This window comes from Neophocaena asiaeorientalis, unplaced genomic scaffold (assembly GCF_003031525.2).
Source record: "Neophocaena asiaeorientalis asiaeorientalis breed wild unplaced genomic scaffold, Neophocaena_asiaeorientalis_V1.1 scaffold603, whole genome shotgun sequence".
NCBI lineage: Eukaryota > Metazoa > Chordata > Mammalia > Artiodactyla > Phocoenidae > Neophocaena > Neophocaena asiaeorientalis.
The window spans coordinates 1,615,689-1,640,098 of NW_020175662.1; the positions used below are offsets into that span (position 1 = coordinate 1,615,689).

Sequence of the window (24,410 nt, forward strand, 5' to 3'; positions counted from 1 at the left end):
AACTCTGATATTGGCATGCATTACCAATGAGCTAATAAATAAAGCACAGAACAAAAGTATGTACCAAATCTCTGGCACACTAATCACACTACACCAATTACATTACACCAATCTCCACAGAATTCAAATATGTAACTTTATGTTTATACCTCAGATGAGTCAGTTTAAATGTTTCACCTATATAAAGTGATGTTTTTATGATCGACAGGATCAGAATTGACCATGAGGTTTTAAACAGTTGATAATACAGAGTACATTCTGGTTTTGTATAATTTCTTTTTCTTTTTAGTTTTTTAAAATTTTCATACAATTTTTAAAGGTTACATTCCATTTACAGTTATTACAAAATATTGGCTCTACTCCCTGTGTTGTACAGTACGTCCTTGAGCCTATCTTACAGCCAACAGTTTGCACTTTCCACTGCCCCACCCCTATATTGCTCCTCCCACCCTCCACTGGTAGTGGTTTTGTATAATTTCATGTTGCTATAATAAATTAGAAACTCTATTTAATATAAAAAGGCTGAAATATACTTTCTTTTAAAGATTTCTTTTAAAGATTTCTTTTTTTGCCTGAAATATACTTTCTTTTAAAGATTAAAAATATCACTTTACATAAGAACCAAAAGCAGTACATGTGATTTTTAGCTATATCTTGAATTTTAAAAGAATTAGCTATAAGGATATTCTTGGAACAACTGGGGAAGTTCAAATATAGACTCTATATTATATAGTATTAACAGATCCATGTTAAATATGGAGAGCATAATAATGGTATTTTGGTTATGTAATAAAGAATCTTGTTCTTAGAAGATACTACTGATGCTTTTAGAAGTGTCATGATATCTGCAACTTTCAAATGAATTTTAATGCATATATAATAAACAACATATAAAGACAGATAAAGAAAATGTGTCGAAATGTTATCAGCTGGTAAATGTAGGTAAAGCTTACACAGATGTTCATTGTATCATACTTTCAACTTTCTACAGATTTTAAAGTTTTTAAAATAAAATGCTGGAGGAACTGTTATTGTAATCAAAGCCACAAGAAACCAATCTCCACCACAAACTATGGTCTTATGATCCAATTTAAAATCTGTCCATTTTACTGTTCTTTAACAAAGGTATCAAAAATCCCCCAGGACTCCAAGTCATGAAGGAAAGTCACACTTACCAGCAAGTGTGTTTTGCTTATTGAAACATCCCCAGAAACACTTGTAACAACAGGACCTGGCTTCTTTGCTTCTCTGTCACCCAGCAAGATGGCAATGGTTTCAGCAAGAGCTTCATTCACAAAATGCCTAATAATGTCTGAATTCACAGGAACCCCGGCATCAACAAAAAGCTGGAGGGCACCACTGCTTGTTCCTTCCACTAAAAAAATGAAAGAATTTCAGAGTAAGTATGCAGGAAACATGCTTGCATTCTAAGCCTTAATTCTTAAAATTTTAGAGATGTGAACATATGTGTATGAGATGGTGTGAGGAGGAATAAAATGAAAATACAAAATCTACTTATTGTGACAGAGAATAAGATGGTAACTCACATAATGAACATCCTCTCTAAACAAACTAAAAAGGGGAGGAAAACATCCAGATGAAAATTTACTTATATGGCCTCTTCCCTACCACTACAACATTTAGCGATAAAAAGGATTTGCAGGGACTTCCCTGGTGGTGCAGTGGTTAAGATTCCATGCTCCCACTGCAGGGGGCACGGGTTTAATCCCTAGTCAGGGAACTAAGATCCTGCATGCTGCTCAGCACGCCCCACCCCCGCAAAAAAAAAAAAAAAGATTTGTAGTCACATTAAATGTTTTCATCTGAAAACAATCCACATTTCCAAGAGTAGGGCACCAGGAAACACTGATAGATCTTGGCAAAACACAGGGACACAATGACTGTGGGGGGATTTTAGAGAAATGGCAGCTTCTTCATAAATATGAAGACAGATCTTACTTCCGTCTAGTTTCAGATACTTCAGTTACTAACATTACAGGCTAATCCTCCTCAAACTTTTAGAGTAGTTTAGGTGCTTGATGTCAGCAGCTCTATAGGTATATTAATTTTCCAAATGGGTTGTACTTTTCACTTGTGTGAATGTACATGAAATTCAGTAAAACTTCCTAAACAGACTTTATTAGGCTTAAAGTGGTTATATTTCTAAAGCTCTGTGTGGAAAACATGTAAACAGTGATCTATACAACTTGATGGAGACATGACCTCTCCAAAGAGTACTCCTTAATTAGTACAACTATGGCGGCATTACAGAGAATTCCCTAAACGGTAGGTACAGGTGTCTTGGGATCACTTGTTGAGAGATAAGTAATAGCAATTTACTCTGGAGCTCCATAGCAAAGACTATCACAATCCCAAATTTATATTCAACAGTATATATCAACACATCTCCATTTTTAGTTCCCATAATTCATTGTTTTGGCATGACCAAAAATCAGAATATCTGTTATAAAACCCAAAAGCCCTACCCAGACATAGGCAAAACAAAAGCAAACACACATGCTTTTAAAGAAAAGGGAACAGGATCTAAATACCCTCTATATTAGACCATCTTTCCTTAAGGCTACAAAGCCTGAAAACCACCACCCGACCCATGTGAAGGACTGCTAAGAGGACTATCACTAGCCCTGATTTGCACTAGCAGGAGAGACTGGTGGAGAGTCCAAGCACTCCAAAATACGCCATTGAGGTGTATGACCTGGCAATGAAAAAAGCATCTGGCGGTTTGCACAGTATCCATCACAAACCAGACAACTCTTTGGAGGCACTTGTTTGTTTTCCTGGACTGGTCTCCTTGTCTTGGGACTGCTGAATACCATCTCTACCACCAGAATTTTGACCAAAAGCTAAAGAAGTCCGACTATCTGTTTCTCCAAGGCATATTTCATGGTCCTTTGCCTTCTCTTTAGCTTCCCGTTCTTTTTTATTCCAGTTTCACTTGGTATTTTCCATCTGTTCCTTTTTCAACAGATTTTGAAATAGTCTCAGAGCAATTGTTTGGATGAACTGGTTTTGGTTTTCTTTTGGATTTGTATTCCTAGATGTCTTCTTCTGAAAAAGTATCTTCTAACATGACAAAATGATTTTATCATTAAAGAAGCACTAATCTTAAGTAAAAAAAATTTCCTCATAACTTTGTTGGTCATTTTATTCCTTCCTTCAAAAAATAAGAAGATGAAAGAAAACCTGGGATAGTAGCAGTGGAAGAGGCGTTTGAGTTATACTAAATAGGAAGAATTAATCAAATATAAGAATAAATTGCATGGAGCCAGGACATTGGACGTGGCTGGGTGTGGACTGAGGAAGACCAAAGAAAACAAAGTAGAACAAGAGATATTCCAAGGCTTTGGAAACTGGGCACTTGGAAAATAGTGGTATCATTAACAGAAAGAGCAACAAAGGAGGAATAAGGTTGGTTAGAAAAATGAGATGCATCTGGACACACCAAGTTTGGTATGCCAGTGGAGCATCAAGTAAAATATTCATCAACAGGCAAAACTGCAAGTTTACAGCCTAAATGTGTAGCTTAGGGGTCATCAACTGACACGGGATAACTATCGCCAAGAAGAGACTAGAAAAACAGAAAAGAAAGAGGGCAGGGGACAGAGCTTGGGGGAAATTTTTATTCAAGTAGAAAAAAGATGAGGAAATGAAGTCCTAAAGAAATTAAAAAGATAAGGGGAAGAACAATAGAATGAATTCTAAAAAACCAAAACCAGTAGAGCGTTTTAATAATTAGAGGTAGTCAACAATGCCCATACTAGAGCCTTCTAGGAGAATAAGGATTTGAAAAAAGGTTATCTCTGAGAACCAAATGCTGTAAGAGAGGAATTTCATTAACGAGAAGGAAGAAGAAAGCCAGCTCATAAAAACTAAAGAGAAAGTGAGAAATGATAAAGTAAAGCAGTAAATACAGACTCTAATGTCTAGGATTTAGGCAGTTAAGGGGTAGTTTAAGAAGGAGGAAGAGGAGGTTATTCTGGACTGGAAAGAAGTGGAAAAAAAGTAGAGGTAACGATATATAGGAATGTTAAAAAAAAAAAAGAGCTAGAAAGCTGGAGAACTTATACCATCCAATTTCAAGACTTATTTTTAAATTACAATAATCAAGAAGCGCAGTGTTGATGTAAAGACAGACTTGTAGATCAGTGGGACCAAACAGCAAGTCCAGAAACAGATCCAAACATATATAATAGCCAGATGATTTCCAACAAAGGTGTCAAGGCAATTCAGCAGGAGAAAGGAAAATCTTTTCAACAAATAACGCTAGAAAAATTGGATATCCATACACACAAAAAAAACTTGATCTTCACTTCACATATAAAAATTAACTCAAAACATACCATAGACCTAAATTTATAATCTAAAACTATAAGGCTTCTAAAAGAAAACACAGGAGAAAATCTTAATGATGTTGGGCAAAGATTTCTTAAACAGTATACCCCAAAAATCACAAGCTATAAAAGAAAAATTGATAAATTAAACTTCATCAAAATTAATCTCTGGTCTTCAAAAGACAATGCTGAGAAAGCAAAAGGTAAGATAAAAACTAGGATAACACATTGCAAAACATAAGCAATAAAGGACTTGTATCCAGAATAAAGAACTCAATAATAGTAAGACATAGACCCCAGTTAAAAACTGAGCAAAAGAGTTTTAAAGATACTTCATCAAAGTAATATACAAATGGCAAATAAGCACAAGAAAAATTGTACAACATCATTAGTTACTGGGGAAATGCAAACAAAACCCACAATGAGATATCTCCACATGCTTAGTGAATGGCTATAATTAAAAACATTGACAACAAGCATTAGTAAGGATGTGGAGCAGCTGGAACTCTCATTCACTGCTGGTTGGAATGCAAAATAGAACAGCCACTTTGGAAACATTTAGCGGTTTCCTATAAAGTTAGATATCTACTTACCATATGACCAAGAGAAATTAAAAGATGTATATAGAAGATTAGTTTGCAAATATACATAGCACAGCTGTATTTATAATAGCCAAAAACTAGGACTACAAATGTCCATCAACTGGTAACTGGATTAACAAATTATGGTACATACATGGAGTGTAATATTTATTACTATATGCAACAACATGACTGTCAAAGCATTATGCTAAATAAAAGAAACCAGACACAAAAGACTAAATACTGTATGATTACATAAGTATGAAATTCTAGAAAAGGCAAAATTCAATGATAGAAAGTAGATCAGTGGTTGTTAGGGTGTAGTAGGCATGGGAGGGGGTTAGGGATTGACTGCAAAGTGGCATAAGGGGACTGTTGGGGATGATGGAAATGTTTTTCTATAACATGACTGTGTGGCTAACATGGGGCTGTGTTTGTTTAACAAAACTTGTCAAACGGTACATTTAGAATTCGTGAATTTTACGGCAAGTAAATTATGCCTCAAAAAGCTAATGGAGAAAGAGGGGGAAGAAGAGGGAAGGAGAGGAGGATGAAAAGGAGGAAGAAGGAGGGAGAGAAGAGGAAGAGGAAGGAGGAAGAAGAGGTGAATGGTGTGGGCTCCCTAAAGAAAGAGGCTCTATCCATTCAGGGAATACTTAAACTCTTCTTAGGTGTCAGTCAAGGGCTAGGCTCTAAAGGAGAATCACGCTTACTTGTGAGTAATTTATAGTCTAGTGAGTGAGACAGATATGCAAGCCAATCATAATACAGTTTGATGGTTACTATAACAAAGATACACAGACACAGGGGCCTCCCTGGTGGCGCAGTAGTTGAGAGTCCGCCTGCTGATGCAGAGGACACGGGTTCGTGCCCTGGTCCAGGAACCTCCCACATGCCACAGAGCAGCTGGGCCTGTGAGCCTTGGCCGTTAAGTCTGCATGTCCGGAGCCTGTGCTCCGCAAGGGGAGAGGCTACAACAGTGAGTGGCCCCGCGTACCGCAAAAAAAAAAGATACACAGACACAGGGGCCTCCCTGGTGGCGCAGTAGTTGAGAGTCCGCCTGCTGATGCAGAGGACACGGGTTCGTGCCCTGGTCCAGGAACCTCCCACATGCCACAGAGCAGCTGGGCCTGTGAGCCTTGGCCGTTAAGTCTGCATGTCCGGAGCCTGTGCTCCGCAATGGGAGAGGCTACAACAGTGAGTGGCCCCGCGTACCGCAAAAAAAAAAAAGATACACAGACACACAAACAAACACACACAAAGTGCTATGGGAAAGAATGGAGAGACTGGGGGTAGGAGGGATGGACGCTGATAGCATAATCTGAATGCTGCAGTATGTAATAAGGGAGTGAGGGAGAAATAACTTCCACTACAGAAGACTGGGAAGTGACATTGAAAAGAAGAGGACTTTTATCTTTTGTCAACCAAGGACTATGTGACCTGTAGAATATATAAATCCACAACAACCTGAAGGTTTTGTCTTATAATAACAAAAAAAGCTAAAAGATTCCATTTCACTTACCAATGTCAGAAGTCAATGGCTCACTGGCCTCACTGACTGAGACACTGATGTCAGCTGTGGCCTGCTGTTGGACTGGAAGAAGTCCAGAGATCATTCTTGACATTATTTCTTGTTCTACCCTGGGGGAAAAAAGTTAAGGATTCCTAAATTTAGTTGAAATGTATAGATGGTTAGAAGTAACACCCTTAAAAATAACTGGTACCGGGCTTCCCTGGTGGTGCAGTGGTTGAGAGTCCGCCTGCCAATGCAGGGGACACGGGTTCGTGCCCCGGTCTGGGAAGATCCCACGTGCCGCGGAGCGGCTGGGCCCGTGAGCCATGGCCACTGAACCTGCACGTCCGGAGCCTGTGCTCCGCAACGGGAGAGGCCACAACAGTGAGAGGCCCGCGTACCGCAAAAATAAAAAAATAAATAAAAAAAAAATAACTGGTATCCATGGACACAAACATTTAAATGTGAAAGCAGTCATTCTGAAAGTTGAATCTGGAAAGAAGAAAAACTTCAAATATATCTCCTAGAAAAACAAACCGAATCTCTGTGTGGGAGACAGTTTATCAAATTAAAATCTTTCTGATCAGTCTAATGAAAACTTTAACAGCCCTTGTAAATTCAAAATAAGGTTTAGGTCAATGATTACCTGGCATATCATGCACCTAAAATGTTGGGTTCCCTACTCTGAAAGCACATATAAAACCCCACAAGATCAAAGCTAGAAAAGGAGTCCAGCTGCCCTCTCTTCAAGGAAATAAATATATAGACTGCAACACAGGTAGTTTTCCTCTAAAAAGGGAAAGAAAATTTACTTTCAAGGTCAGTTTTAGGAAGGGAAGTAGGAGAGGAAAAGGAAGGGAAACACAGTAAGAGACTGCTTTTTTTGTACATTTCTTTAGAGAAGCTAACAGGCTTCTTAATTATTATTATACAAGTAATAGATGTTCATTGTAAAAATCAGAGAACACATAAAAGTTAAAAAAAAAAATAAGGCTCACTCACAATCCCAGATTCAAGAATAAACAAAGTTAGTTAACAATTTGGTATTATTTCTCAATATTTTTCCCACGCACATTTATTTTTGAGTGAGCTCTTCTAAACTGTGGTTGCATCATTAGTATCCTGCTTCATTTATGCACCAGTGTTATTAATATCTTTCTACATCATTAAGTATTTTTCTAAACCCAATCTTGATAACTGTATGAATATTCAGTTAAATATACTCAGGTAAATATAGGTATAAAAGTAGAGTTTATGAGTTTATATAAGTAACAAACAAAACAGTGCCTTGTTTGTAGTAAGCACTATAAGTGCTAAGTATTCTATGGCCTAGTAGCAGAACTGATTATTTCCTTAGGATAAATTTCTGTTAATAAACCACTGGATTAAAGAACTTGTACATCTTTAATGCTTTGTTACTCAGCAATAGCCTCTTTTGTCATAATAGACTGCCTTAGTACAAATATCCAAGGACAGAAACAATACTTGCAACAGTTAGTTCAACCCTCAGCCTCATGTCAGATAGTGTCCAGTGACTACAGCAAAGGAAAAATTTAATAAACAAAAGGAGACAAGGAAGATTTTCAACCAAAATTTCGTTCTATTTATACTTGCTACTATAATTCTGTTCATCCCAACACCACTGTAAACTCACCATTGAATTAAGCTATTTTCCAATGTTTCTTTTCTCTGAATTACTTCATCCAGAACATCAGTAGTGGGCTGAAAAGTAGAAGCAACTGGTGGAAACGGAGGGCCATTATATTTTGTAGAAACAACTTTAACACTTCTGTTAAACTCCAGAATTGGTTCAGAGTATTCCAGAATTTCATCACATTTTTCCTCTTCCTGGTAATAATAAAAACAAAACTATTATATTCATGTATCTGTTCAACACTTACTGAGTGCTAAGTAGAGATAACTTAGGTAGGTGAATTAACCAACACTTCTAAATTAATCAATAGCATTTTCTAACTGGTGATATCACATTATTTATAGTATACACACTTGTCATATAAATCACATTGAAGAAACTTAATTACACAATTATATTGTGTTTTTAAAGCCCAATATTCAGGGACTTCCCTGGTGGTCCAGCGGCTAAGACTCCACGCTCCCAGGGCAGGGGGCCTGGGTTTCAACCCTGGTCAGGGAACTAGATCCCACATGCCGCAACTAAAAATCCTGCATGCCACAACTAAAAGATCCCGCACGTCACAACGAAGGTCCCACGTACCACAACTAAGACCTGGTGCAGCCAAATAAATAAATAAATATTTTAAAATATATATATATTCATTTTAAACAATCATAAAACAAGCTAGAAAACTTGGTTGTTCCTACATAAAACATTATTAACATTTCCCTCTATAAATTTATTATCGTAGTAAAACTAACACTTCCAAATATTACTGCTTATCCTTACAGAACATATAATTTACATTTAAATATGCAGTTAGGTCATCTTACACATTATTTGTACCATCACATCATGATTAAAAGAGTTACTTCCGGAATTTTAAAACTTTTTATTATGAAAAATATACATGTTTAAAAGTGAACAAAATAGTGCTCATGCACTATATCTGTTACATATAAATAATATGAATCCCACTTACCTGGTCCCCAGCTTTAACAATTATCAACTCATAACGAACTCTGTGTCATCTATACTTCCCCCATCCACTTTCCCCTTTGCACACCATTTTGAAGTAAACCACAGATACCATATCATTTTATCTGTAAATAATGCCATATGTATCTCAAAAAAAGTTAGGGCTCTTTAAAAAATATAACTCAATAATATTGTCTCATTGAAAAATGAAGTCCACAGCTATTAAGTGGCAGAGCAAGGATAGAAACACTTGTCTTTGAAGTCCAAATTCTTTGCTATTTCTACAATGTTCCTTTCACTTATATATTGAACAGTTGTCTAATGTCTTTGCTATATTCTTACCTTCAAAACATTCATGTCGAGCTCACATGAGAAGACACACTGGTGAGCAAGTAACAATGTAGTGCATATCTCTTAATGTTTAAAATAGGATTTTATTTTATGATTGACAAAACTAGTCTTGGTTCTGAAAGTCTAAGAAATATAAACAAATGTCTTCTTTAAAGTTCACTGACACATCATTATTCAAGTAGTCTCTATGTTCTATGACCTTTTCTCCCATCCTTTATATTTTACTTCCAGCTACTTTTTCCCTCCTTCTATTTAACCATTTCTATCATTTCTATATCTCTTCCTGCTATATGGGCTCTTCCCTTGGATTTTAGACCCCTCACAACTTTTTTCCTCAATATGAACTAACTGGCGAACTTGCCAATAATCCAGAAATGAAAACAGACAAGTGTAATAGAATGAAGAAAGGACAGACTGGAGAGAAGGAAACCAAAGGAAACAAAAAGGAAGAAGGAAGTAGGAAGCAGGAGAGAGGAGATGCAGGTGGGAAACAGCTAACAATCATTAAGTTTCATGGAGGTAGCTAGGTGATATAGAAGATAACACTGTACTACAGAATAACAACCTTACAATTTTAAAATAAAAATATATTTAACTGCAAAGTAAAAGGAAGTTTCTCAAAGCTCTGTTACATAATACTGATGGTCAAAAGATATTCAACCATCAGAAACAAGGCAAGGATGTTCCCTCTCACCACTCCTTTTCAACATTGTACTAGAAGTCCTTGCTAATATAATTAGACAAGAAAAGAAAATTAAAGGTATACAGATTGAGAAGGAAGAAATAAAACTATCTTTGCACATGACATGATTGTCTATCTTTGCACATGACATGATTGTCTATGTAGAAAAGCTGAAAAAATCAACAAAAAGACTCCTGGAATTAATTAGCAATTATGGCAAGTTTGTAGGATACAAGGTTCACATACAAAAGTCCATCACTTTCCTATATGCCAACAATGAACAAGCAGAATTTGAAATTAAAAACACAATGCCATTTACATTAGCACACCCCCCCAAATGAAATACTTAGGTATAAATCTAACAAAACACGTACAAGATCTATATGAGGACAACTACGTAATTCTAATAAATGAAATCAAGAACTAGATAAGTGGAGAGATATTCCACGTTCATGGAGAGGAAGACTCAATAACGTTAAGATGTTATTCCCAAATTGATCTATACATTCAATGTAATTCCAATAAAAATCTCAACAAATTATTGTGGAGATATCAACAAACTTACTCTAAAAGATATATGGAGAGGCAAAAGACCCAGAATAGCTAATATGATATTGAAGGAGAAGTACAAAGTTGGAGGACTGACACTATCCAACGTGAAGACTTAACAATAATCAAGACAGTGTGGTACTGGTGAAAGAACAGACAAATAAATCAGTGGAACACAACAAAGAACCCAGAAATAGATCCACATAAATACAGTCAACTGATCTTTGGCAAAGGAGCAAAGGCAATACAATGGAGCAAAGATAATCTTTTCAACAAATGGTGCTGGAACAAATGGACATTCACAGGCAAAAAAAAAAATTTAGACACAGAGATTACACCCTTCACAAAAATTAACTCAAAATGGATTACAGGGCTTCCCTGGCGGCGCAGTGGTTGCAAGTCCGCCTGCCGATGCAGGGGACACAGGTTCGTGCCCCACTCCAGGAGGATCCCACATGCCACGGAGCAGCTGGGCCTGTGAGCCATGGCCACTGAGCCTGTGCCTGTGCTCCGCAACGGGAGAGGCCACAACAGTGAGAGGCCCACGTATCGCAAAAAAAAAAAAAAAAAAAAAAAGATTACAGACCTAAATGTAAAATGCTAAACTATAAAACTCCTAGAGATAACATAGGAGAAAACATAGATGACTGTGGGTATGGCAATGACTTTTTAAATTTAAGACCAAAGGGACAACCCATGAAAGAACTAATTGATAAGCTGAACTTCATTCAAATTAAAAACTTTTGCTCTGTGAAAACAAATGTCAAGAGAATTAGAAGATAAGCTACAGACTGGGAGAAAATATTTGCAAAAGACACATTCTGATAAAAACTGTTATCCAGGGGCTTCCCTGGTGGCGCAGTGGTTGAGAGTCCGCCTGCCGATGCAGGGGACACGGGTTCATGCCCCGGTCCGGGAGGATCCCACATGCCACGGAGCGGCTGGGCCCGTGAGCCATGGCCGCTGAGCCTGCTCGTCCGGAGCCTGTGCTCCGCGACAGGAGAGGCCACAACAGTGAGAGGCCCACATACCGCAAAAAAAAAAAAAAAACAACTGTTATCCAAAATATACCAAAAAACCCTCTTAAAACTCAATAATAAGAAAACAACCCAATTTTCAAAATGGGCCAAAGACCTTAATGGACACCTCACCAAAGGTGATATAACGATGGCAAACAAGCATTTGAAAAGATGCTCCACATCATTTATCAGCAAAATGTGAATTTTTTGATTAATTTTTATTCGAGTATAGTTGATTTACAATGTTGTGCTAGTTTCTGCTGTACAGCAAAGTGAATCAGTTATACATATACATATATCCACTCTTTTTTAGATTCTATTTCCATACAGGTCATTACAGAGTATTGAGTAGAGTTCCCTGTGCTATACAGTTGGCTCTTATTACTTATCTATTTTATATATAGAGTGTGTATATGTTAATCCCAATCTCCCCATTTATTCCTCCCCCCTCTTTTCCCCCTTGGTAACCATAAGTTTCTTTTCTACATCTGTGACTCTATTTCTGTTTTGTAAATAGGTTCATTTGTATCATTTTTTTAGATTCCGCATATAAGCAATATCTTACGATATTTGTCTTTGTCTGATTTCACTCAGTATGAGAATCTCTAGGTCCACCTGTGTTGCTGCAAATGGCATTATTTTGTTCTTTTTTATGGCTGAGTAATATTCCATTGTATATATGTACTACATCTTCTTTATCCATTCCTCCATTGATGGACATTTAGGTTACTTCCATGTCCTGGCTATTGTAAATAGTGCTGCAGTGAACACGGGGGTACATGTATCTTTTTGAATTGTGGTTTTCTCCGGATATATACCCAGGAGTGAGATTACTGGATCATATGGTAGCTCTATTTTCAGCTTTTTAAGGAAACTCCATAATGTTCTTCATAGTAGCTGTACCAATTTACATTCCCACCAACACTGTAGGAGGGCTCCCTTTTCTCCACAACCTCTCCAGCATTTATTGTTTGTAGATTTTTTGATGATGGCCATTCTGACCAGTGTGAGGTGATACCTCACTGTAGTTTTGATTTGCATTTCTCTAATAATTAGTGACATTGAGCATCTTTTCGTGTGCCTGTTGGCCATCTGTATGTCTTCTTTGGAGAAATATCTATTTAGATCTTCCACCCATTTTTTGATTGTTTGTTTTTTTGATATTGAGCTGCGTGAGTTATATGTACATTTTGGAGATTAATCCCTTGTCAGTCACTTCATTTGCAAATACTTTCTCCCACTCTGTGGGTTGTCTTTTCATTTTGTTTATGGTTTCCTTCGCTGTGCAAAAGCTTTTAAGTTTCATTATGTCCCATTTGTTTATTTTTGTTTTTATTTTCATTACTCTAGGAGGGGGATAAAAAACGATCTTGCTGTGATTTATGTCAGAGAGCATTCTGTGTTTTCCTCTAAGATTTTTATAGTCCCTGGTCTTACATTTAGGTCTTTGACCCATTTTGAGTTTATTTTTGTGTATGGTGTTAGGGAGTGTTCTAATTTCATTCTTTTACATGTAGCTGTCCAGTTTTCACAGCACCACTTATTGAAGAGACTGTCTTTTCTCCACTGTATGTTCTTGACTCCTTTGTCATAGATTAGGTAACCACAGGTGTGTGGGTTTATCTCTGGACTTTCTGTCCTGTTCCATTGAGCTATATTTCTGTTTTTGTGCCAGTACAACACTGTTTTGATGACTATAGCTTTATAGTATAGTCTGAAGTGAGGGAGCCTGATTCCTCCAGCTCCGTTTTTCTTTCTCAAGGTTGCTTTGCCTATTTGGGGTCTTTTGTGTTTCCATACAAACTGTAAAATTTTTTGTTCTAATTCTGTGAAAAATGCTATTGGTAATTTGATAGGGATTGCACTGAATCTGTAGATTACTTTGGGTAGTATAGTCATTTTAACAATATTGATTCTTCCAATTCAAGAACATGGTATATCTCTCCATCTGTTTGTCTTGTCTTTGATTTCTTTCACCAGCATCTTATAGCTTTCTGAGTACAGGTCTTTTGCCTCCTAAGTAGGTTTATTCCTAGGTATTTCATTCTTTCTGATGCACTGGTAAATGAGATTTTTCCTTAATTTCTCTTTCTGATCTTTCGTTGTTAGTGTATAGGAATGCAAGAGATTTCTGTGTATTAATTTTGTACCCTTCAACTTTACCAAATTCATTGATGAGCGCTAGTAGTTTTCTTTTTTTAAATTAATTAGTTTATTTATTATTTATTTTTGGCTGCATTGGGTCTTTGTTGCTGCATGCAGGCTTTCTCTAGTTGCGGCAAGTGGGGGCTACTCTTCGTTGCAGTGTGTGGGCTTCTCATTGCAGTGGCTTCTCTTGTTGCAAAGCACAGGCTCTAGGCACGCGGGCTTCAGTAGTTGTGTCACATGGGCTCAGCAGTTGTGGCTCGTGGGCTCTAGAGTGCAGGCTCAGTAGTTGTGGCGCATGGGCTTCATTGCTCCGTGGCATGTGGGATCTTCCCAAATCAGGGCTCGAACCCGTGTCCCCTGCGTTGGCAAGCGGATTCTCAACCACTGCATCACCAGGGAAGTCCCTCTAGTAGTTTTCTGGTAGCATCTTTAGGATTTTTATGGATAGTATCATGTCATCTGCAAACAGTAACAGTTTTACTTCTTCTTTTCCAATTTGGATCCTTTTACTTCTTTTTTTTCTCTGACTGCCATGGCTAGGACTTCCAAAACTATGTTGAATAAAACTGGAGAGAGTGGGTATCTTTGTCTTGTTCCTGATCTTAGAGGAAATGCTTTCAGTTTTTCACTGTTGAGAATGATGCTTGCTGTGGGCTTATATATGGCCTTTATTATGTTGAGGTAGAGAAATGTAGATTAAAACAATAAGATACCATTACACACCTATTAGAATGGCCAAAATCTGGAATGCTGACAACACCAAATGCTGGCAAGGATATGAAACAGCAGGAACTATCATTCATTGCTGGTGAGAATGCAAAATGGTACAGCAACTTTGGAAGACAGTGCAGCGGTTTCTTACAAATCTGAAAATACTTTTACCATATAAGTCAGCAATTGTGCTCCTTGATATTTACTCAAAGGAGTTAAAAACGTATGTCCACAGAAAAAATCAGATGTTTGGTTTTGTTTTGTTTTCGTTTGTTTCGGTTTTTTTGGCTGCACAGCGTGGCTTGCGGGATCTTACTTCTCTGACCAGGGACTGAACCCGGGCTCCTGGCAGTGAAAGCACGGTATCCTAACCACTGGACCACCAGGGAATTCCCTCAGATTTTTATAGCAGCTTTATTCATAATTACCAAAACTTGTAAACAACCAAAATGTCATTTAGTAGGTGAATGGATAAATAAACTGTGGTCCATCCAGACAATGGAATATTATTCAATGCTAAAAAGAAATAAGCTATCAAGCCATGAAAAGATATGGAAGAAACTTAAGTGCATTTTACTAAGTGAAAGAAGCCAATCTGAGAAAGCTGCATACTGTATGACTCCAAGTAGACTGCATTCTGGAGAAGACAAAACTATGAAGACAGTAAGAAGATCAGTGGTTGCCAGGGACTGCGGTGGGTAGGGGGGACAGATGAATAGTCAGAACACAGAGGACTTTAGGGCAGAGAAAATACTCTATATAATAGCATAATGATGAACACATTTTTCCAAATCCATAGAATATACAACATAAAGAGTGAACCCGGGCTTCCCTGGTGGCGCAGTGGTTGAGAGTCCGCCTGCCGATGCAGGGGACAAGGGTTCGTGCCCTGGTCTGGGAAGATCCCACATGCCACGGAGCGGCTGGGCCCGTGAGCCATGGCCGCTGAGCCTGCGCATCCAGAGCCTGTGCTCCGCAATGGGAGAGGCCACAGCACTGATAGGCCCACGTACCGCAAAAAAAAAAAAAAAAGAGTGAACCCTAAGGTCATCCATGGACTTTGAGTGATTATGAAGTGTCAGTTTGTAACAAGTCAAAATTGTTGGGGTATGTTGATAATGGGGGAGACCATGCATGTGTGGGGGTAGGGAACATATAGAAAATTTCTGTACATTCCTCCCAATTTTGCTGTGAACCTAAACTGCTCTAAAAATAATAAAGTCTTTAAAAAGAAAAGATAATCAAATCACGTAAAAAAAATGCTAGTAGAAAAATAAATTCACGTGATTGCTAATAAGCTTTGTTACCTGTATGATATCGATTACTTCATCGAAGTTAGTTCCTGGAAACTTCACCTCTTCTTCATCTGCCTTCATAAATTCTGGAGTCTAAGAAAGCATTTTCAGAAAGTTTTGGTTGTGTTTAATGTCTTTTTAATTTATACCTAATTTATCATAATACCATAGCATAAGCTTATAATTACATGCCCCTATTTTTTATTTTGATATCCTGCTCAGACTTGATTTAACTAGTAAATGAAATCCAAGCTAGTCTCCAAGTTATCATTTCAATAGCTATAAAAAACTAGGTATCAGTTTTTCTATCAAGGACTCCACCAACAATGCAACTTAAGTCAATTGATCAAGTTGATATAATTGTGATTTCTCTCCTAGAATTAAGACAAAGAAATGTGTTTGTATGTATAGATATATAAGTTTACACATATACAAACTCACAAAAAGACAGATACAGAATCAAATAATTTAGAAAGACAAACAAAATAATTATTTTACAAATTTAGCCTCTAGGCCTCACTATATATAATCTAGTCACCAAAAACCACAATAGACAATTCCTGAGAGAAGAATGATGAACAGTCCAAAAAATTATTTGTAATCATATATGTTTTAATAAACTTCTGGTTAAAAAAATTATTGATGAAAAATAAAATTAGGCACAAGAGCCGTTCAGGGCCAGTTCTATTTTACTATTTCTGATTGTGAAAAAGTGATGTTCTTCCTCTCCTTAAAACTGTATCCTCAATGAACAAATTTGCTTACAATAGAGGAGACCTGGGGAAATGTTACAGTGCTATTTTGCTGTGTAGTAAAGTCATAATTTTGTCATTCAATCATAAGCAGCAAATAAATATTAGAAAGAAATGCATATTTTTGCCTCATGTCAATAGTATGACGACAAAGTAACATCCCAAAACATAAACTCCAATTGTCACTATAAAATTCACATTCAGGAAAACTATAATTTAATTCCCATTTAAATCAAGATTCTTCTCCAAAGAGACAGAAATTCTTTCTTCACATATGAGTCTTACAACTTAAGTTACCAAAAAGTTACACTAAGGATTATCATTTTCAGAACATTTATAAATGTAAGGATATTAAACAAACTTTCTTTTTCAAGTTCATAAGCAACTTCAGGGACTTCCCTGGTGGAGCAGTGGTTAAGAATCTGCCTGCCAGTGCAGGGGACAACAGTTTGATCCCTGGTCAGGGAAGATCCCACATGCTGTGTAGCAACAAAGCCCATGCACCACAACTACTGAGCCTGCGCTCTAGAGCCTGCGTGCCACAACTACTGAGCCCACGCACCACAACTATTGAAGCCTAGAGCCCGCGCTCTGCAACAAGAGAAGCCACTGCAATGAGAAGCCTACGCACTGCAATGAAGAGTAGCCCCCACTCTATGGAACTAGAGAAAGCCCACGCGCAGCAACAAAGACCCACGCAACCAAAAATAAATTGATTAATTAAAAAAAAAAGCAATTTCACATTTGTTTTGAATCTTTTCCTTAAAACGAAAATTATTAAAATAGATTATAATGGAAGCCTTTGCATGGAATAACATTAGTTAAAAATCCATAGTCAGACATTGCTCAAAGATATAGAATACATTTCTGAACATACCTGTATCCAGGTTTTCAGAGGAGGAGGAGGAGATGCTTCTTTGGGACTAGACGGAGATAGACCAACATCAGCACTACCATTTGAAATGCTGTCAATATCTACATTGGGTAATACCTAAAACAGAATACAACATCCAGCTTTCAGTTCATCATTTTGACTCAAATATTTGTGAATCTATGTATCAATAACATATTTAACTTTTTATTGCAAAGTCAATGGATAACAAATTTAAATTATGAAAGTGTATTTTACAAAATTTGGAAAATAAAAGGGAAACACAAAGAATCCTATTATCTTAAGACAACATCATTTTCACTATTCCCTTTATGTTTTTACTATCCACTTATGCATAGCTAAAATCTAAAACAGTTTCATTCCTGATTTTCCATTGTAATTAGGTCATAAACACCTTACTATACTTCCATATAGACTTCATAATAGTATTTTAAATGACTGCATAGTATTTCAAGAGAATACATGCCTTATTTAATCATTTCCTGTTGGTAAACATTTAGGATATTCACTATTAGATAGATAGATATATATCACTCCAAAAAACTTCATATATACATAGGGGTTTTTTCCCTGAACTTTGAATTATTTCATTATGCTAGATAGCCAGATATTAGGCTAACTTCTTGAGCCAAAAAGCATAAATATTTAAGATTCTTGATAATTACTGCCCAAATGCAATGAAGAGTTCTATTTCCATCATCAAAAACATAATTAATTGTTTTATCCAACCTTCACCCAAATTAGATAATAGAAGTGCTTCAGCAAGAACAGTTTTTAAATGGAGGTATATTATTGTTATTTTAATTTGCATTACCTTGGTAACTAGCAAGATTTAAATTACTCAATTTGATTGCTTATAACTTCCTCTTCTGTAGAGTCTTATACATGTTCTTTGAATATTTCTGGATTTGCTCTTATGTTTTCTTATTAATTTATGGAGGTTTTTATATTTAAAAATTAAAACTTTCTATCATATTCCTTTCATATGTTCTCACTGTATTTTGTTTTTCCTTTTCATTTAGGAATCTTTTACATATATAAGTTTTAGATTTTATAGATTCAAATCTATTTTCTATCATAACTAAGATTTTTCCTCTATATCCAGACTTAACTTCATTTTTGATAAGGACTACACGCAATTATCTTCTAATTCTTCTATGTTTATATATCTTGTAGTTATACTTTAGCCTATTGCCTATTTGGAACTCACTTGATACACAGTAAAAGTTTAGAGTCTAAAACCAATCTACTTTCCACACTGCTAACTAATTATAACATACATTATTTCATTTAAAATAATCTTATTTCCCACTGACTAATGAACTATCTATCACATATTACAGTTTTTTTAAATAACCAAGGCTATTTCTGAAATAGGACCAGTATCAAAACACTTTAACTTTTCTAAACCTTTGTTCTTTCAAATGTCAAAATGATCCTAAAGTTCAAGTTTTAAAAGAATTATGGCTTTTATTTTTTTGATACAATTTCACTTAAATTATACATTAACTTAGGAAGAATTGTCATCTTGAATATTTAAGCTTCACATTATAAGTTCTCTCTCCATTCATTCAAGTCCTCTTATATATGTTTGTATAAAGATTAAAGTATTAATTATATAAGACAAACACATTAAGCCTTTTTAAAATTAATTATTATATACTATTGAATTGTTCCCTTTGGAATATCATCAAGTCACCTGGATATGAGTTATCAGCTTAGAAAAGGTAGCTTAAGTCATGCAGAACAAGGATAGCAATATCACGTTAATATCATAGTTTTAAAGAAGGAAAGACCCATCATGAAAGCACAGTTTTCATGAAGCGATATAATAGATTTTAAGTACTAAAGTTAAGCCAAATATTTTTTTCCTTAAATTTTTCTGTTCATGCACACTGAATACCTGCACAGTAAGCTGAGGAGGATCTCTTTTTTCTGACTTCATTCCTACAACTGCTATGTTAGGTTTCTTTACTCCAGTTTCTGCTTTTCGAGATGATGGTGGAATAGAAGTAGTCACTGTTACAGGGTGTGGCTTGTTCACAATTACTCCAGCAGGTGGCATGGAATCACTATTACTTTGGGTTTGTCCTAAAAAATTTGGGGGGAAAAGAAGTCAACCATTTCAGAAGTAAAGAGAAATTCTAATATAAAACCTAGATCTTTATGCCTAAATTCTCATAGGAAAGGAAAGCACTATCTGCAATCACCTTTTCCTCTACCATCACCACTGCCATCATACTCACCATGTCATCCTTTTAGCAGCGACTAACATTAGGTGCTCATGTGTACTAAACAGTTCACATACACTATCTAATTTAAATAAGCTTATGGAGTATTAATATTATCCACATTTTACATTTGAGGGAGCAGAGGTTTAGAGACATAACTTAATTTGCCAAAGGTTATGATAGTAAGTGGCAAAGCCAAAACTAAAGTGTATTGCATTGTGTTGTATTATTTTTATTCTCAAATCTTCGTAGGGCAGCAACAGACAGAAATAAAACCGACAACAAAATACTAGTGTTTGACTACCAATAAAGAGCACGTAGGCCAACTATCTGCTAACTATCATAGCTGTCAAAATTTTGTTACCTTTCACTTCAAAAGTTCCACTTGTTTCCTAAATTTCAAAGTAAAGAGGGACAATGCAGTGCATTCATTAAAAACACAGACTCTAAAGTCACACTGCCTGGGTTTGACTCTTGGCTCCCCTCTAGCTATGTGGCCTTTGACAAATTACTGAACTCTTCTGTGCCTCAGTTTCTTCATTTATAAAACTGGTACATTACCATGCATTTTATAGAGTGGATTAAATAAGTTAATATATATAAAGTGCTTAGATCTGTCCCTGGCACACAGTAAGGACTTTATAAGTATCAGCTATTATTTTAGTAGAAGACATGTTTGAACAGACAGCTACCAAGTTGACATGCCATTAACCCATAATATCAAAATTAAAAATTCTCTTATGTTGAAAAATATTCACATTTAAATAATTCACCAAAATTAAGAATCACAGTGATATTTAAAAAAAAAATAGCTATCAAAATTTGAAGAGCTAGTGTGAGAACAAAAATTATTTGCTCAACTTTTACAATGATGGATCTGAGAGGCCTCAAATAAGTTAATAACAAACTATTAGCTTGGAACACACAACTACATAATTTTTACTTATCACAGCCTAGTTCAAAAGTATATAGAAGGTAATTCAAAGTACTTTCTCCTAAGATATGATGATATTAAACCAATCAAAATCCTCAAGTTCTTTAATTATTACGAATGTCTATGACATGTCTAAACATTATTTTAATTTCATCTACAGAAATATATTATAAAATACCAAAAGAATGTTTCCTGTAAGTGAAAATATAGCATCATTTCAGAGACTGCTACTACACAAGTTAAGACACATTCTGTGGCCCTACTCACAAATACAAACAACACATAAAGGAAAAGGTAGGTGACTACTATGTCAGTATCACTTTGTGATTTCTGGTATTGCTGATTAGAATTCTAAAATTTACTCCATATATTTTGTTACGTCTTACCTAAAAGAACTGCCATAGGAATTAGATGACCTTCCAGTGTACCTGAAAAAGTAGGCATTTCCCGGCTTGGGCTGAACAAATACTGCTGCTCACCAGGAGACAGTGTAGTTATGGTATGTTGCAGTTTAGAATCTGTCTTTGTAGGTTTTGTTGCATAAAAGTCAGTTTGTGTTCTTATTGACTTTACTTTAGTGCCTATAATAATGACCAATGGCAGATATTTTAAAATATTGTTTGAACATCTACTATACAGTCATCTACAAATATAGGAACCCTTCCTCACAGAAAAATCTCATTCTATATAATAATGTTACAGGGCCCCAAAATATAAGTAAACCAGGGGTTGGCAAACTTTTTCTTAATTGGTCAGATAGTAAATATTTTAGCCTCATTGGCCGTGTGGTCTCAGTGGCAACATCTCAACTCTGCTGTTGTAGCATGAAAGCACTCATAGACAATACTTAAATGAACGAGTATAGCTATGCTCCAATAGAGCTTTATTTATAAAAACAGGCAGCTGACCTGCAGGTCATGGTTTTTCAACCTCTGAATAGATGTAACAACTTGTGCAACTACTATGATAGAAAAGATACAATAACTAGAATAAAATGTTGAATAAAGATTCAAAGGAATATTCAGAATGTATTATTTAACTCGTTACGTTTTTTCCTATGAGTGTAAGCAAGTTAATGACCATTTTTGGAATTGAAAATGTTTTCATCCTCTCATTATTCTGTATAACCAGGCTTTATCCTTTGAAATTATGTACAGATAATCAAATTCTGTATTTATTAAAACCTTGCAGAAGTTAATAACATTATACATTTTTAATCACTATTTAGTAAACCTATATAGATATTAAATCCTGAATTCTTAAATAATTAGAAATTTTTCTGATTATCTGTCTCTCTGGAGAAGAACATAAATTTCTGTGGAACCTGAGAAAAGTGAAGAAAACTAAAAGTGTAAAGGAAAAGAAACTAAAATCTTTTCTATTGATAAATAAATACCTGACATTTCTACATTTTTACTTTTAATATAAGAGTAGTTTTATAAATCTAGACTTTTAAATATAGTTTTATGATCCGAGGAAGAAAAATTTTAGTACCACATCTATATATTTTTTTCATCATGTTCTCAAGTATTCATTCATTCAATTGAAGGAATATTTTTCTTGAATGTTTATTTATTTATTTTTGATAAATTTATTTCTTTATTTTTGGCCGCGTTGGGTCTTTGTTGCTGCGTGCAGGCTTTCTCTAGTTGTGGCGAGCAGGGGCTACTCTTCATCACGGTGCATGGGCTTCTCATTGCAGTGGCTTCTCTTGTTGCGGAGCATGGGCTCTAGGTGCACGGGCTTCAGTGGTTGCAGCACACGGGCTCAGTAGTTGTGGTGCATGGGCTTAGCTGCTCCATGGCATGTGGGATCTTCCTGGACCGGGGATCGAACTCATGTCCCCCTGCATTGGCAGGCGGATTCTTAACCACTGTGCCACCAGGGAAGTCCTCTAGTTTAAGAGGATTAAGACAATGTCTTAACTCTTTGTGGCCTTCACAATACATAGTATAATAATGATGGACACATAAAAGGTATTTGTAAAAAACTTTTTAATTGAACCCTAGCTAGACCTAAGGTAGGTTTTCTTTTTCTTTTTCTTAGCTTCCACCCAGTTTTGTTTAGTCTGAAAGGGATGATGTTGCTTATTTCTTACTATAATACAATAGATTAGTTTGAATTCTGGGCTTCCAGGCAACCACCTCAGAGAAGACTGCCGTTTAATTTACTTGCTACAAACAAATGGTTCTTCAGTGGAGGGGGCCTCTGCGGTGGTACTGATACCTCTGCTTCCATGTTTGTACTGCAGGTGCTATATAGAATCTGAAAGGTGCCTAGCAGTAACTTCTCTCACTGCTAACACTCAGAAACTTAAAGGCAGAGGGGGAAGTGAATGTAGATAGTGTCTAATAGTAACATCATAGTAAGCACTTTTGATGTTTTTAAAGATTTAAAAAATGTATTTAAAGATTTTTTAGAAACAATATCAAAAGTGAGATGTACACGGGCTTAGTTGCTTAGTTGCTCCACGGCATGTGGGATCTTCCCGGACCAGGGTTTGAACCCATGTCCCCTGCACTGGCAGGTGGATTCTTAACCACTGCACCACCAGGGAAGCCCCTTGAATGTTTATTTAAAATATATTTTTTCAGCATTTAAAATGTGTTTGGCATCATTCCAGACACAGGGACTACAAGTACTGAATAAACCAACTGTATTCATGTAGCTTACACTCTAGTAAGGAAAAAAATTGATAAACAAATAAAAGTATAATGTCAGATGGTGAAAAGTGCTATGAGGAACAACAGGCAAAGGAATAGAGAGGGTTAAATGATAACATTTTGGATAGGATGGTCAACATAGACCTCTCTGAGGAGCTAACAGCTAAGAGCAGAGATTGAAAGAACTGACTGAGCCATGCAAGGGTCTGACAGAAAAGCCCTCCAGGCAGAGGGAATAACAGGCACCAAGGCCCAAGGAGAAGCCTAGGTCCATAGGTTCTCAATCACTTCTACCATTAAAAGGATTACTTCATAAAGTGATTTTTGGATTTAAAAGTATTTTAAAACCTTAACTTATTTTTTGCAAAGGCTTACCAAACCCCAAATATAAGTCAATAGCAAGCTCTAAGAAACAAGGAAACATTAGGGTAAATATCATCCACAAGCTTAGTAAAATAAAATCTATAGGATTTGTAGATAAACTGACACCCTATATGATCAACTAACTTTTGGAAAGGAAAGGAAAGAAAAATAAAGCAACTGCCACAGCTTCAACTTCCAGAAAGGATCAGAAAGGTAAATGAGTTGGGATCCATGAGTGATGGCATGTTGCCAAAGTGCCTTACAGACTGCTAAAGCACAAGTTGAGAAACATCAAAATGCAACCAAAGTCAACGGACTCAATATTTAACTAAGAGTTATATTTAAATATACTAGTGAAATGGTAGGTGTGAGTCAAAACATATAGTGATAAAGGTATTTTTAGTTGTGTACAAAAGTAACAAAAAAATTTTTCCCCTTTGCTAACTAAGGCTCTTTGAGGACAAACCAAACTGCAAAAGTGCCCATAAGCACTTTTATGATAATGTACAGCATATGGCTTATCTTTCTGTTCATAAAGAATGTGATGGGGCTTCCCTGGTGGCACAGTGGTTGAGAGTCCACCTGCCGATGCAGGGGACGTGGGTTCATGCCCCGGTCTGGGGAGATCCCACATGCCGCAGAGCGGCTGGGCCCGTGAGCCATGGCCACTGAGCCTGCACGTCCGGAGCCTGTGCTCCGCAACGGGAGAGGCCACAGCAGTGAGAGGCCCGCGTACTGCAAAAAAAAAAAAGAATGTGAT

The 24,410-nt window shown here is 36.4% G+C and overlaps 1 protein-coding gene across 10 annotated transcripts in view; it reads right to left on the reverse strand.

Annotated features, from left to right (window-relative positions):
* Positions 1-24,410, reverse strand: part of KIAA0586 (KIAA0586 ortholog) — a 125,367-nt gene that overhangs the window by 58,008 nt on the left and 42,949 nt on the right. For 9 of the 10 annotated variants that reach the window (XM_024731465.1, XM_024731467.1, XM_024731464.1 and 6 more), the window contains 7 exons: positions 21,011-21,205; positions 19,363-19,550; positions 17,445-17,558; positions 15,828-15,908; positions 8,101-8,294; positions 6,456-6,574; positions 1,176-1,375 (listed from right to left, as the gene is read on the reverse strand). In XM_024731465.1, coding sequence (XP_024587233.1) covers positions 1,176-1,375; positions 6,456-6,574; positions 8,101-8,294; positions 15,828-15,908; positions 17,445-17,558; positions 19,363-19,550; positions 21,011-21,205 — 1,091 coding nt within the window. The remainder of the gene's footprint in view (positions 1-1,175; positions 1,376-6,455; positions 6,575-8,100; positions 8,295-15,827; positions 15,909-17,444; positions 17,559-19,362; positions 19,551-21,010; positions 21,206-24,410) is intronic. The other variant, XM_024731470.1, reaches the window with a different exon arrangement.